This window comes from Limulus polyphemus, unplaced genomic scaffold (genome assembly GCF_000517525.1).
Source record: "Limulus polyphemus unplaced genomic scaffold, Limulus_polyphemus-2.1.2 Scaffold1159, whole genome shotgun sequence".
NCBI lineage: Eukaryota > Metazoa > Arthropoda > Merostomata > Xiphosura > Limulidae > Limulus > Limulus polyphemus.
Window position 1 is genome coordinate 205,950 of NW_013666769.1, and position 15,779 is coordinate 221,728.

Genomic DNA, 15,779 nt, shown 5'->3' on the forward strand with positions numbered 1-15,779 from the left:
CTATTAATTTAAAATAAATAAATAAATAAAACCACACACACACACATGTAAATGCATAAAATACTGATTTCCAATTATCCAAGATTGTAATAACCTATTACATATTAATAAAAACATTAATAAGAGTATTATGGAAAAATATCATACTTTAGAAGAACTTTTTTTCCAAATATTTTCATTTTTATATTCTTTAGAAAGAATAAGAGATTATTTTATGAAAATTATTTTATTAATAGATTTAAAATCACATTAAATGTTACATAATTTAACATACAGAAGAAGTTTAAAACATATAAAGTTTTAAGGTAAAAAAATGCAGGAAGTTTTACATTGTTAGTAAGTCTTATTTGAGAAGGCTTTATTTTAGAAACGGAAGAGTATCCTGGATGATACAAAACTGGTATTTTATGTGTTTGTGCATGTGTGGTTTTATTTATTTATTTCTTTTAAAATAACACTAATAAATAGTTTTTTAATACTTTAAAGTCATTTATATTGAAATGTGTAAAGTATTTAGTGTCTACTGCCATATACCCCATATAGAATAAAGTCAGGTGGTTATTGGGTATCTTTGCTGATACATAAAATTTCAACATATTTTTATATAAATACTGTAAAATTGCAAGATGATGCTGAGACTTCCAATTAAGTGACAAACAGGTTTCTTTATTTTGGCAAGTTGCTATTACATTATGTACTCAGAACATGTTGTACATCTATCATGCCATATCAATTTCACTTGCATCAAGTATAGAATTATATTTACCTATAATACTATACCAGTTTCCTTTTTGAAGAATGATATGTTTCTAACATGGCATATCAGTTTAATTTAAGATAACTGAGAAACCATTTTTAAGTGTAGGATAGTGTCTGAAATATATACATAATTAAAATGGTTCTTTTTTTTTTCTCAAATGCATGTTACAATTGACAAGTAATTTTTCTTAATTGGTTTTAATGGGAATAAATCTTGTATTAACATATTCTGCTAGTATAAGTAGCTTTTTGAAATCTTATCCATTATTTCCAGGTTTCAGTATTTCTCTTGGTAATGTTATAAGTGGGGTGTTACAACTCCTGACTTCATCATGTTTGAGGATGTTGTGGCCTACCTGTTGAACAAGTATCTAGGAAAATATGTCCAAAACTTAGACAGTGAAAACTTAAATGTTGGAATATTTAGTGGTAAGTTAAAAACAACCCTTTCTCACAATTAAATTTGGGATTGCTATTAGCAAAAATATTATTATTCCCTAAAGTTAACTGTAACTGTATTATAATTAATCACTTTATGTATTTAATGTCAATATATATACAGGTATATCTTACTCATATGTATAAATCTTCCGTGTCATATTTTTTTTGTCAAATATTTTGGAATATCAAAACTCATTTTAATTACATGCAACAGTATTTTCATTTTAATTATTCCACAAAAGTTAAAAGATGCTTGATTTGGGCAGAAACTGGTGCATCAGGGACACAAGTATTGGATTAATAAAGTCTACAGTATTCTGCTGCTGATGGCTACCCCATGTATAAAAATTAAGTTATTAAATTTACAGTTTAAACATTTAAAGCTGGTGAAGCATTAGAACCCAATAGATCTAACATTTGTGTTAATCGTGCACAATTTAAGTGTTATGAGGTAAAAACATCTGCAGTTTTAATGATCTCCATTTGATTATTATCTCTAATGAGCAACCACTTTAGCATAGTGTTCCTACCCACGTTATTGGCAAACTGTATTGCAGAAGCCAGATGGTGTAAGTCTAGCTGGCTTCCCACATGCTAATTGCTTTAACTACCGACCAAATGAATTGAAGCTACAGTCTTTGTTATCCCAATTTTCTGATACCTAGCCTGGGTATACCATGCATGCTCAAATGAGAATTGCAAAAGCAGCATGAAATTGTAATATGAAAGAAACTTGTTGATCACAATAATAGTAACATTCTGTACTCGGAATCTTGATAAATAAATTACTAAAATCTATATTTCATGGGTATATTGATGATAATTGACATTAAGAATATGTAAATATTCCTTCTGAAATGTGTGCTAGCAATTATTTTCTAAGTTTTACTAGCAAAACTGTAACATGAACCAGCAATTTGCTAGTTTGTTAGCATTAATTGACCGCCCTCTGCTCTCAGAAAATCTCTAAAAGAACCTGACATTGGGTATCCAAAAAGTTTTCTCCCAGTCAACATTAACATTTCTGCAGTTATATTTGTTTAAGCAAAACCATGTGTGAAGAATATTTCTCTTAAATGAATCCCTACTGTTTGCTTGCATTGTTTGTTACTGACTGTTATTAACCAGCTTTGTATTTATAACCCAAAATTTTACCATATCATAAAATACAAATTTCTTATTTGATTAGGTATGATCATGAGAAACACTGGGCAATAAAAATGCAATTTTCTCTGATACAAAAAAAAAAAAAAAATGCAACTGTTTCTGAGTAATTTGATGATGCTGATTCTAAAACACATTGAAAATGACTGATAACCTCTAGTTTTCGAGTAATAATAGATTTATTCAAAATATTCTTGTATATTGTGAAAATAACTTTTTTTAATAACTTTATTTATTCATTGAAAATTGCACTTAATAATGTTAAAAAAAACATAATACTAGTTAAAAAAAAGAAATGAGTATAATAAGATTATATACTGAAAATACGTGCAGGCTATGTTCAAAACTTTCATCATGATATTATTTTTTGTGACAGAATATCTACTTGAACTGTTGTGCCTTTTGTGTATGTTCTCAGTTTCACACTGTAAAAACCAACAGTAATCTTCATTGCATGATTCCATCATCCTTAGTATTCCTGTTCTATTGTACAAATATCTTAGTAGAAGGGCTCACCATGCTCATTGCACCTAGATCAATTTGAAAGAAGTCTAAATGAGAGTGTCAGAAGTTCATCTTTAGTGGCATCCTAGACCCCATTTTCCTGTAGTTCTCGAACATATTATCAATCATCACAGCATAGTTTTCATCTTTGTAATTTCCTAAAATATTTTTGACAACCAGATTGAATAATTTTCAGGCAGCAAGTTCTTTCTGATTGAGTACTGTTTCAGAATAATTATCCATTAGCACTTCCCGAATCTATGGCCCAACAAAAATACTTCCTTTCAGACACATATCTGAAACCATTACCATCTTTGTACATTAGTTTTACAAAAATTCTTCATGAGTCCTAGTATGATATGAAGTAGGGACAGAAACACATTTTGAGGATTCACTTAAGTTGATACCGAATATTCTGTTTCCTTGGTATGTAATCCTCTCCCACTGGCTATTTCTTTTTTTTGAAGTGATTTTTATCATCTTGGCTATCCCAGAGACATAAAATGCAACAGTGTTTGGTATACCCACTCTGCAAACCTAACAGGAGTGTAATAACATTTAAATCACCATATATATATATATATATATTTCATCTATTGTGATCATATTTGATGGCCTCAAGTATAATCAGCACGCTTTGATAAGTTTCTTTCATGTTCACAGCATGAGCAATAGGAATTGATAGTTTAGTGTTCCCAATGTACAAAAGTACAGCTTTGAGATTAACTTAAGATGAGTTGATAAAAAGTCTCCATTGTTGAGGATGATGTTTAGTACCTAATTTTTTTATTAGTGCAGAAATACAATGTATCTTGCATGCTGTAGTGAGAGCAAAACTTTGATGGCGGCTTCGATAGATTGAAATTTTTGTTCCTGGAGCTAATAAATTCCACTGCTGTAAATGAGAGTGAAGTTCCCAATGTTGCTTTGATAAAGACAAGTTACAACTTAGATCATTTAGCTCTTCTTTTGTGGTCAGATGAGGCAGATTATGTTGAGGGAACTGCAAGTAACATACTTGCTCTCTTCTTATTCAATCACTTTGTCAAGCCAGATCTGCAAACTCTACAACACACATGTGGAGCCCAATGTTTTTCTTGGTCACAATTTTACACACAAAATATTGGTAGTAAGCTACTTTTACCTTGTGTGGGATGTTTTTCCTTCATGAAACTGTAATATAATTTCCACAAATGTAGCAGAAACTGTTTTGGTGATTTTTGCACTTTTGGATTTGAACCAGAGGCAGCCAGCATTTCAAATGATTTTCTAAAAAAATATAAACACATTTATGTTTAAAGAACTGGAATTTAAAAGATTTTAAAAAACAGTTTTGCACAATTTGATTATATCATGGGTATGATGCAAGGAAAAAGATCAGGTTTTGTTTTGACTGTGAAGAAAGTGACCAACTAAGTGAGTGAGAGGCATCTGACTCTGCCCTCTTTTGTGCTCAGTCGAGGGACTTTTTGAATGTTCTAATAAACTGAGCACATAATGGTTTTATTATTCCTGGGTGGAGCAGGTTAGCGTGGGAATAAAGCAAAAGGGGTGCAATTTGCTACAACTATATGGAAAAGAAATAGCATATATGGATTTTTATATTAAAACAATACAGTTAATGTTTGAAGTTATCAAACAAGTATGCCTTTTACCCATTAAGCTGTCCAAGTAAACTTAATTTCACAGCATAAATCTAATGTACTGAGTTGATTGCATTGTATTTCATATAGTGCTGATAAAATATTGAGATATTACAATAACTTCAAATCTAGAGGTGATGGCCAAATTCTGACTACATTTTTGAAATCAGTACACTCGAATTACTTCAAATCACTTGAGTTTTCTGCAATAGCAAATTTTTTGTTGTCCAGTGAAGTTATTTAATGTTACATATTTTTACTATTGCATTCTTATTTTGTTTAGAGTATTTTGATCTATATGCTTCAACTATACGACTTCATCTAATAAAATTTAAATATATGTACTTGATTTATTTTATTTGTGTTTTTGTCACAGGCACAGTTCAATTAACTGACTTGCAATTAAAACCTGAAGCTTTGGTAAGTTTTTGAAGTAAATATTATTATTCATAAATGCTTTGTAATTTTTATTTAAACTGAAAATGAATATTTATAACATGATATTTGGAAAAAAATATAAAATTATAAACTTCAGCTATGTTGTATTCACTTACAATATAGCTCATTGGATTTATACCCTCCAGTGTATCTGAATAAAATGAGTGTATATCTTAACAAAATCACCAGTTTATGTATGTAAATTGTTATGCTCTTAAGTAAATATATTCAGGATTTCACTATAATATCCTGTACTGAATTTTTTTTTAATATTTTGACTACAAGAATACTGCACTTCAGTAAAATAGAAATAAACAGCATCATATATGTACAATAGCAATTTCTTAGACATAGAGCTGGATGTGTAATCTGAGACTTGTACATGTATTAGCATAAATTTTTAATATCTTAAATTTTAATATGCAATAATTTAATGATTACAGTAAATTAAACATTGTTGAAATTGTTTTACAAACAAACCTGAAATTTAGTCTAGTTCTATTCGAACTATAGTATTACTTTTTGTAGTTTCCAAACAGTTCATAAATGTTTTGCTAAACAAATAGATTGTTTCAAATTCTGATTAAGTTGGTTTTTAATTGAAAAAAAATCTTATTCATACTATTTATGTTTTTTTTTTTCCAGTATGAGTTAGATCTTCCAATAGAAGTGAAAGGAGGATGTATAGGTAAGTAAACAATGAAGACCTAGTTTTGCTGTTCACAGCAGATATACTGTGAAAGTATAAAAGCTGATGTCAAATACAGGGTGAGCCATTTGTATTTGACATATTTATTTTTGTAACACAACAAAGCTGAACCAAAGAAAGCATGTTTTTATTTTATTGTAGTGAAGTAACAAACGTGGAAGTTTAGTACAAAAGGTCTACTTCTTAAAAATTATGTCCATGAAATGCTGTCCATTACAATTGATGCTCTTCCTGCAATGAAATAGTACATTGTTCATTACTTTGCAGTGTGTAATTTTGTATAGCAGCATCTTCAAATTTCTGAACAATCTGGATTTTGTATGACTTTAGGTGAAGATTCTCACGGAGTATACATTTGACACTTGTTCTGCTAACACCACTTTCTGTTGAAAGGGGATGGGTTGACTTCTTAGAACTTGTCCAATTACTGCAGCTATTGCAACAATGTTTTCTTCTGTTCTCACTGTGGGATGTCTCACATTCTTGAATGGACAAACATTTCCCCTTTTCACAAAATTTTTTAACTAAAGGGAAAATATTGTTATGATACGGAGCATTTCTGTGTTGAAATTCTCTTCTGAAAGCTCTCCGAGTTGCAACAGGAGAGCCATATTAATTTGTGTTGCCATGTCATAATGATTTATCAGTCAAATCATCAAGGGATCACCTGTAGTATACAAAAAATAAAATTATTCAAATGTATAGTTATAATTAGAATTATCAAATAACAATGTGTCAGATATAAATGGCTCATCCTGTATAATGCTTTCTTTCAACAAAATACAATTTCACCCAGTTTTTATTAAATATAGATCACTAATGCTATTTGTTTGTGCTAATCACTTCTTTCATCAGACTTTTAATTCTGTAATTTGATTTTTAGCATGTTGATTTTAAGAAACTAAATATTATCTTAGGTTGATTAAAATATGATACCTCAGGAATTGCAGTTTAACAAGAAAATTTCATTGTAATTTATGCACAAATTACTAAGCGTATTAAAGAATTTTTTATTATATTTCAATGTTATTAAAGTTTTTTAGTGTAGTAACTTTTAATAATATTTTTAGTAAAATAATTAAAGTACAAAAGTTAAAAATCTTGGAAGGGATTACACCAACTTAAATTAGTGTAGGTATTACATATGTGTGTGAAAATATTATATGATTGTCCTTATTGCTCTTATGTCTTGGTTTTGGGATACTGACCAGTGAGATACATGTATTCCTAAGTAATCAACAATAAGGAAAACTTCAAAAGAGACTGATTTATAAATTTATATTTGAATAATTTGAATTATCTTGACCTACTGATAAGAACTTCTGAATGAAAGGAATATATAATACTATGGCAACCATGCTATATCTGCTATATACAGTACATTGACAAAACCTTTTCCCAGTATCGGGGTTCTTCAGACCAGCTGGGATGTGACAGACATAATAGTAATTGAGACACTATTTATACTAACAAAAAGCTTGAAAACAACTATTAAGTTGGTGAAGTGTAATTTTTCATCAATGTTGTTTATATAGCAACAAGTTGGAATTAGTGTAAGGACTTTTTAACACTATTTATTTATCTTAATGCTCTATGTTATTAATTTTTTATTTTTCTTATAATAGAAAAATTTAGTGGTCAAATAAGAATATAAAACCAACATAAAAGTTATTAAAAGAAAATATGCATAATTAGTGCCAGAATCTTGATAAAAATATTACAGAAGGGCCATGCATGTTAACTCTCTTGTTACGAGGTTTGTTGAATCAACTGACCTCGTAACCATTTTGCACTTGTATTATAGTTTCCATAATATAACTTTATAAACGTTGTGTATCTTCACCTAATTTGGCAGACTTTTAGTAAACATTATAACTCTTTTGCACACAAAAAGTCAGATTTTTTTAATGAAGTATTTTTACTAAAGATTTGTTCCTGAATATATATATAATATTTCTATATACTATTCTGATTGCAAAGTGATTTTCATGCTAAGATTAAAAATACTTTTCTTTGTCTCAAAAATTTCAAATTTTATTTGCATAATCTCTGAAACCTCCTAAATAAAGTTCAGTCATTTTTTTCAGTAAATCTTGATGTTTTATATGTTATTTTCTCTACTCTAACTTTATATAAGGTTGGTAAATTAGACTGACGATGTAACAACCAAAAAATAAAGTCTAAAATAGATTTATATTACACTTTTTTTTCTTTCTAGAATGACTGCAAATTTTAATATGAAACTATATTTGTTTGTCCTAAAAAGCTATAAACTCATAACAGTATACATCTACTTATGCTTAAATTTTATTGTTTTATTGTCCTTTGAACCCTGCCTTAACTATTATTCACACCATTATAAGTTGTAGATTAGTTGGTGAGTATGCAGCTCACGTTACACTATCGAATTACATTATGCACGAGCTGCTCATGAGGGTACTTCATGAAAACATTTTATTAAATTATTGTTATTTCTTTCACTTAATCTAACCTTAACAAACATAAGTTTTTTATTTTTACATTTTAGTTACTTTTATAATATTAAATAAAGGATACACATGAGAAACAAGAAAAGTGTATTTACCTGGGTCTACTTTTTCTTTTGCTGTTGACTGCCATTAACACTTAACCCTACTTTTTTATACTAATAGTAGTAGTACACTAAATAATTTTTTATTTAATTAAATAATGCACCAAGGAATACAGAAAAACATGCAAAAAGCAGAAAATATCCCATAACTCAATTTTTCTAGCTTTTTAACTATGTGACATGAGCTATTAAAACTTCATCTAAGCTCATTGATGTGTTTCCCATGAGAATCAAGCTTGAATGGAAAGTGAAATTGACAATTCTTGGTACAGAAAACAATGTAATATAATTTGTCATTTGATAGATGAAAACCTTGGCTTTGTATTGATTATAAATAATATAGTATTGAAAGTTAGAGAGAACTACTGGCAATTTGTGAAAGAGAGGATGTGACAGGTGGGCATGGCAAATGGGTTAATAGCCATCTGTAAAGTATGGATTGCGAAAGTCTCAGTAATACATAGGGTTTGTTCAGTAGCATTCAAGATAAGAAATTTAAAGTGTTCATTTTTGACAGGAGCATCACATTTGCTTTCTGTGTGTGTGTTGTAAGATGAGAATGTTGCATGTTAACTAGTTTGTCAGAGATACCTAATGATAGAGCATATCTAGCCTTTTGAATGTAAAAGATGGCTCTTGTAACAAAACAGAAAAAAGGTTTTGGGTAAAATAGAAGTTTGAATGTAATCGTTTGGATTAAATTATGCTTTAAGAATTTAGGAACAAAACTTTATTATAGATCTTCCTTATGAATGTGTCTAATATTGAAACCAGTCTCATTAAATTGAATGAAAGTGTTCAGAAATGCAAACATCAAATTCATTTTTTATCTTTGGAGTAAATTTTATGTTCTCATGCTGTTTATTAAGATATTTAAGAAAAATTTATATGATTGCATTTTACATATCCTTTATAATAAAAATGTTTAAATCCAGTTGAGCAATTATACTACCATTGTTATTCCAGTTTACCATAAAAATAGCCAGGCTAGGGTCTACCCCCCTTTTTTAAGGGACTGTTAATAAACCAAAGGGGTTGACCAAACCTTTTATTTGGAACTGCCATGATCTCCAGGGATCAGCCACTGCTGCCTATGAGGTGTTTTGGTACAATATCTGTTTTTTCCCACCTCTTTGTGCTGGGAGATGCTATGAGTGCCAGAGGCAGGCCATCCTCTAAATGAGCACCTGTATATCGTATGCTAAACATATTGGGGGCACTGCCCATATAACAGGTAATCAAAGACTATATTTCTCAAGACTATTCTGTGGTAAGCTGACAATCATCTTTATGATGATGAAGGCCTATTCGTTTTTTAACTTATACATGATTGGCTAGTTTTTTGTGGCCTAATTAGTTGTATTGCAGAATGGTCCATATAGGCATTAGATCTGATTTCTTACTTCATCACCATGTACTTGTCAACCTCATCTAAAATCAGGTGAAACTTTTCATTGGAGATTTTCATTATTTTGCAGGGCTTTTGACACATTACCCGTGATGATATTGAGCTTACCTTGGTCCAGGTCTCAGATCTCATTTTGAGTTTTTGCCTTAATGTTCATATGGAGGCTGATGTATTTCCTAGTAATACCACAGTCCATTGCTATGGCTTCAAAAGCTATTACCATAGGATGTTGCAATAATTGTAGTCAGTAGCCCCACTCTGACCACACTAGTATCAGTGCTAGCAGCAACCAGGGCTGCATCCACACTATTTTAGAGAGTAGCCCAGACACCTAATTCAAATTCAGTCTTCCCATAAAACTTACCAATTTTTTTTAGTCAAATGCTTTGTTGTTCTATCCTTGGTCACATTCCAGGCACATGTGCTAGTGCTAGGTTTAACATAGGTGTATTACTTTACTCTTCAGGTGGGACACTTGCCATTATGCACCTTGTATAGTATTTATAATTGGTTACCTCTTTATTCAAATTAGGAAGTGATGTGATGGAATTTAAGCTACTACAAAAAGTTGTTAAAGTCTAAAAATGAGGTGTAACCCAATTCCTCCATAGAATATTCTGTTGATAACCATAGGCCTTCAACCTCCAAGCATGTGATGTGCAATTGTGATTGTAACATTGTACACCCACTTAGATATGTTCATCCCACAAAATGTACTACTTGTTCATCATATAACCTGGGGAGGAATGATGTATTTAGCTTATGTATGAAAGGGCAGAGCTGTGAGTGAAAAGAGTTGCTGGGATACTTACTCTAAAATACATCTCCAAAGGCTGCAGAGAGAGAGAGGTACAGTCTCCTTAGTCATATGTATGCTATGGTATTGGTGTTATTGCTGATTATTAGTTCTGTAGGGTATGCGGAAGGATGAAGATACCTGAACGTTATGAATGATATGTTTGACCCTGTGAAGGGAGTAGGAAAGGCCCCAAGTGCTCTAGTTGTGGAAATATTCAGAGTCACTAGACTTGATGCCCTTGTAGGCATTGACTGCTTATATTCCAATAATGCATCTGTGATCTCTGATTCTGATGGCAACTGCAAGATGTAGCCAACTTCAAGAAGATTTGGAAGCATCTTGTTATTCTGAAAGACATTGCTTGTGAGTTCATCTATTTTTAATGTCAAATATCAAGCCTGTCACTAAAATGTTGAGATCATTATTCACAATGGACCTTGCCTGGTGCAAAGACCCCCACTTCCTTATCTCTAGGAAGATACATTTGTGAGAGAGGAATTAGGAAGGACATAGAAGAGGCTGCCCTAGATTAGTCAAAGGCAGTCTGTCTCCTGGATGATGGTCAAAAGAGCTGACCATGAGCAAGTTTGTCTTATCAGATGACTGAATCTTGAGGACCTAGGAAAACAGTGAGTCTGTTCGTGGCTGACTGGCTTCCCTGAAGAACTCACTGAGAGAGTTTTTGGCAATAAACATTTGGCAAGTATCATTGTAAAAGAAAAGAATGGCTGGAAACCTAATTTGGTCAACAGTACTTAGTGACATACATCTAGCTTGGGTTGAGCTTGAACACTGTGGCCACTATGTTCAGGATATTATTCACCTGGTGAGCCACCTCACCCAAGTGGCTATCAGCGGCAAGCTTAAGGATTACCTCAGTGGGTTTGTTCAGGTGAAAGGCAATGTGCTCAACAAAATTATTTAACCATTTATCCCAGTCTAGTTTAGAAAGCATTTCACACATTTCTTCTCGTCACAGTTATGAAGGAATTAGTTTTTCTGATGAAACTTAAGATGGCTGAGGCCACCATTAGCTTTGACAAGTACAATGACATGTGGGTTTTTTTCAGCAAGTTCATACAAGAGGTAAAGGCCAACAACAAGTGCCAAATCTTTAGGTTAGTGATGAACGATGGCACACTTGACTAACTCATGCCCTGTTTTTAAGGTTTTGCCTCAAGGATGCATTTTAACCCTCTCAATACAGGTAGCTAGGGGTCAGAGGACATGTCATCAAATTTGTAGACTTACATTCAAATTTTTACTGAACTGCTATTTTATGAATGTATATCAATAAACTTGGTATCAAATTGTAGATTTTAATTCAAATTTTTAGTATTATACATTAGTTAAGTTTTTATTTTGAAAGTAAATATAAAAAAGCTAAATATTGATTTTTGTGTATGTTATACTGGTACATCATTTTCTGGGTTTGGTTAGATTACATTTTATGATGCCCACAATACATCATCTGTAGTTTTATACAAATAATAAACTCAAATTTCTGATATTGGTAAACTAGAATATAAAATAACCTCCTATCTTTTCTATTTGCTGAGATATTATAATATTTATTGAATCCATCATATTGGCTCCACCCACCACTTCATCATTTGAGAAGACTTGTTTATCTATCCTTGCTTTTTTATACCAGTAAGTTTATAACCAATTGAAAGCTCTACATATTCTCTGCATAATTTTGTTAGTCTTTCTAAGTTATTTACAAGAGAAAAGCTCTTACATTGTTAGAGAGTTTGAAGTATTATGATCAATGCTATTTTCTGACCAGAAATTGGATTTTTTTAGACCCAAATACAGTATAGTTAGGAAGCCTGGTAAATTACAATAGATTTTTGTGGTATTGGTATAGTTGTTTATAATTTTTTGGTATTCAAAAATGCATATACAAAGTCTACAAAAATTATTTTTTTCTACATCGACATGTGAATTTGGACAAGGTTTATGATAAGGGTCAGCAGGTACGACTCATGAGTGCAAAAATAAACTTCTGAACATTGTAAGTAGTGGAGATCATTGTTTTCAGAATATTTTTTATTTACTGCTCTATGTTTTAAGAAAAATAACTGAAATTTAAATATTTATTTGTAAATAGTAATATATATATATACATATGTAATGTATGGTAACTAAAACCTCACTGTACCTTACAAAGTATTGGAAACTATGCATTTATTGGCTACTGTGTAAGCATGGTAAAATAGGAAACAGGATATTCATAAGCATTTTCACACCTGTATTACCACTAAATCCCAACCACTCAAGTTTATTGGATCGGATACAACTTTGAACAGGACCATATCATAAATATTTTCTCTCACTTTTATATAATTCTTTAGACAATTCTTGTTGCAACTACTGTACTGTGTAAACAAGCCAATAAATCCTACCCCACCGTGTTTTCAGAGCTGGGATTCGAATAAACTCTTTAGGAAACATCTGCTTATCGACCAATATTCAAATACCTAACAAGTTTATTGGATTGACCCAGTCTTTTTAAAAAGCCATAGCAGAACCATTTTAAAATACTTTAGACAATTCTTGTTGTAACCATTATACTGTCAACAAGTTGATAAATCCTACTTCACTGTGTTTTCAAAGCAAGGAAAATTCTGGAATTGAGCTGCAAAAGCTTATTCGATATTGATGGTGTCAGAATACTCAAAGCACGGTAACACCTAAAGAGGAATGGTAATCCATTACTTTATTTTCGGCAGGTTTCTTCTTCAGCCACTAACAGTGGAATAAACATAGGAAATAGATGTGAAAAAGATTAGAAGAAACTCTCAGGAGATTTACTTTGGAACTTTATTGTCTGTACTGGAAAGGAAAGAGTACTATTCATTTTGTTTCCTCTAGTTTCTTAGCCATCTGCTAGCAATAAAATAACTTCAAAAATATGTGTGAAATACTAACAATTCTATACATTTATTTTGCATTTACAACTATTATTTTCGTTATACTTTGATTACTGAACTACAACTTGGGAAATCAAGTATAATGTTACAGTAAAGAAAATAACAAATAAAATATAAAGTTTTCTTGAAAATGAAAATAAAAATGTTTGATATTTAAATATGAGCTTTTTTTATTTTTCAATTCTTTTCACTATTTATTATTATATAAGCAACTGAAATGTAAAAAATAGAAACTTATTAGGTAAGATAATCAAAGAAAACTAATAAAATTGTTCATGGGGTATATGCACCAGCAGCTTGTGCATTGCATTATTCGATATGGTAATGGGAGCTGTACGTGTGCCGTGTAATTTTCAACTTGTGTTGGGGTATTTTTAGTCAGACACTGTTCAAAGGTCAGTAAAACAAAAATTAATAAATATAGATAGATGTATACTATTATGAGATTTAAGCTATTTAGAATAAACGTTTTTGGTTTTCTGTTACAATTTGCAGTTATTCTAAAACAAAAAAAGTAATTTTGATTTATTTCTTAATTTTTCTGATGGTTACAAGGTCAGTCAAATTTACCAACACCATATAGAGCTAGCATTGATAAAATAATGGATTAGATATAAAGTTTTATTAGAAAAAAATGTTTGATGACTACCTAGAAGGATATAGAGAGGAAGTGAAATGGCTTGAGTAACAATCCCAAGACCCAAATGCTAAATTATTGTTAAAAATAATTACCAGTAAACTATCTGAGTGACACCTGGAGGTATCAAAACAGTTACTCAAAACAGATAGTACAGCATTTGATGAAACTAAAAGGGTATCTCTGTTTGACACTTTCCAATATGCTGTCAATTGCCAAGAGATGAAGCCCTCTACAACAGTGCAGATGTAGTCACAACCATCCTTGTTCTTGGTCAATAAAGCAAGGACCACAACAATAGTTTCATGAATTACATCTGGAGTCAAAGGTATCTTTGTGGTGGCAGACTACAACCCCTACACCATTGCCAAGGTGAAAAATGAAGCAGGTTATGATTGCTTTAAACAGAGCAATACACCTTAATAATTATTAGTTTTTCATTGTTTGATAGTGAAATATTTTTCCAAATGTCCTGTATTTCTTGTCACTATTCAGCCAAATTTTCTGTCACTGTTTGTTTGATTTCTCAGTTTCCACTTAAGTCCAAACAGTTTTAATAATGTATTGATATTGGGACTTTGCACAGTTATCATTTCACCATATTTTCTGCATGCTTGAGATTACTGTCTTACCTGAATATGAGCTGTTTCCCAGTAGGTCTTGTTTCTGAGGGAATGGCATGATGGATAGGGATTGGCTTGTAGCTGTCAGCAGTCAGGGTGCATCCTTTTTTGTGTATATTCCCAATATCATATACTAAAATGCATTCCACACTTACACTTGTTTTCCTAGTGTACTTCATTGAAGATGAAATTTGACCACGATGTTATTTTCCTCTCTGCCATAAAAAAGCTATTACTGGTTGTTGCCAAGCAATTTAAATTTGAACTCATCTGTAAAGGGCACCTTGCTTAATCTTTGATCTTCCTATTATTTGGAGCTTGACACTCAGTTCAACTTTTTAGTTGGTTATCTCTCTTAAACATGGATTTTTGAGCATCTACACATACATGTACATTGAGGCCACTTCATAATAATATGTATCTTACTATTATGGAGGTAGCATTCACACCTGTAATTCATGGTAGGCCATTTGAAAAATATCATTTAGATTGTCATGCATCACATAGAGCTCAAAATCTGAGTTAGTAACATCACTTTTGAAGAGTTGGGCTTTATACCTTTACTTTGTTTATGATCGATAGTTCCAGTTTCACATGTCATCTTCACAATGTCCTGTACTAGCTACCCTTCTATATACTTGACACATAACCTTTCTCTTCTGTTAAGCCATGAGTGCGTTCACCACTCTGCTGCTTTATAAGCATATTGCTGGTGTAGTAGTTTGATTGGATGAAAAACATCCACAGTTTGAATTGTCAACACATAAATGTACTTTGGTGCAGTTAATTTTCATACAGTAGAGTCAGAACAACACCATAGTATTTGCATTTTATACTTATTAACTGCTTTTACTTTCTTTGTTGTCTTTAGGACATATTAACTTTTGTTACGAAACTGAAAATAAATATGAAGCCTAATATTTCAGAATCCCTGGATGTCTGTCGAGGAACCCAAGTTGAGAAGCACTGGAGCAAAAACCAACTGAAAGCACTGTACATATAACCTCTGTTTTGCTTTAATCAATTTTTCTGTTGACTTTAAACATACACAGGTAAATAGACACCACCTTTTCAGAAAAAATGAAATTTTTCAGTCATGTTCACATGAATTGATATATTTAAATTTAA

General features: G+C 31.3%; 1 protein-coding gene across 1 annotated transcript in view; it reads left to right on the forward strand.

The window, feature by feature from the left end:
- The window catches only part of LOC106462411 (vacuolar protein sorting-associated protein 13A-like), a gene marked incomplete at its 3' end in the record, with an annotated part of 125,434 nt that overhangs the window by 3,018 nt on the left and 106,637 nt on the right, over nucleotides 1-15,779 (forward strand). Inside the window, exons 2-4 of the mRNA XM_013922337.1 lie at nucleotides 1,034-1,188; nucleotides 4,888-4,931; nucleotides 5,595-5,637. Of these exons, the coding sequence (XP_013777791.1) occupies nucleotides 1,092-1,188; nucleotides 4,888-4,931; nucleotides 5,595-5,637 (184 nt within the window). The remainder of the gene's footprint in view (nucleotides 1-1,033; nucleotides 1,189-4,887; nucleotides 4,932-5,594; nucleotides 5,638-15,779) is intronic.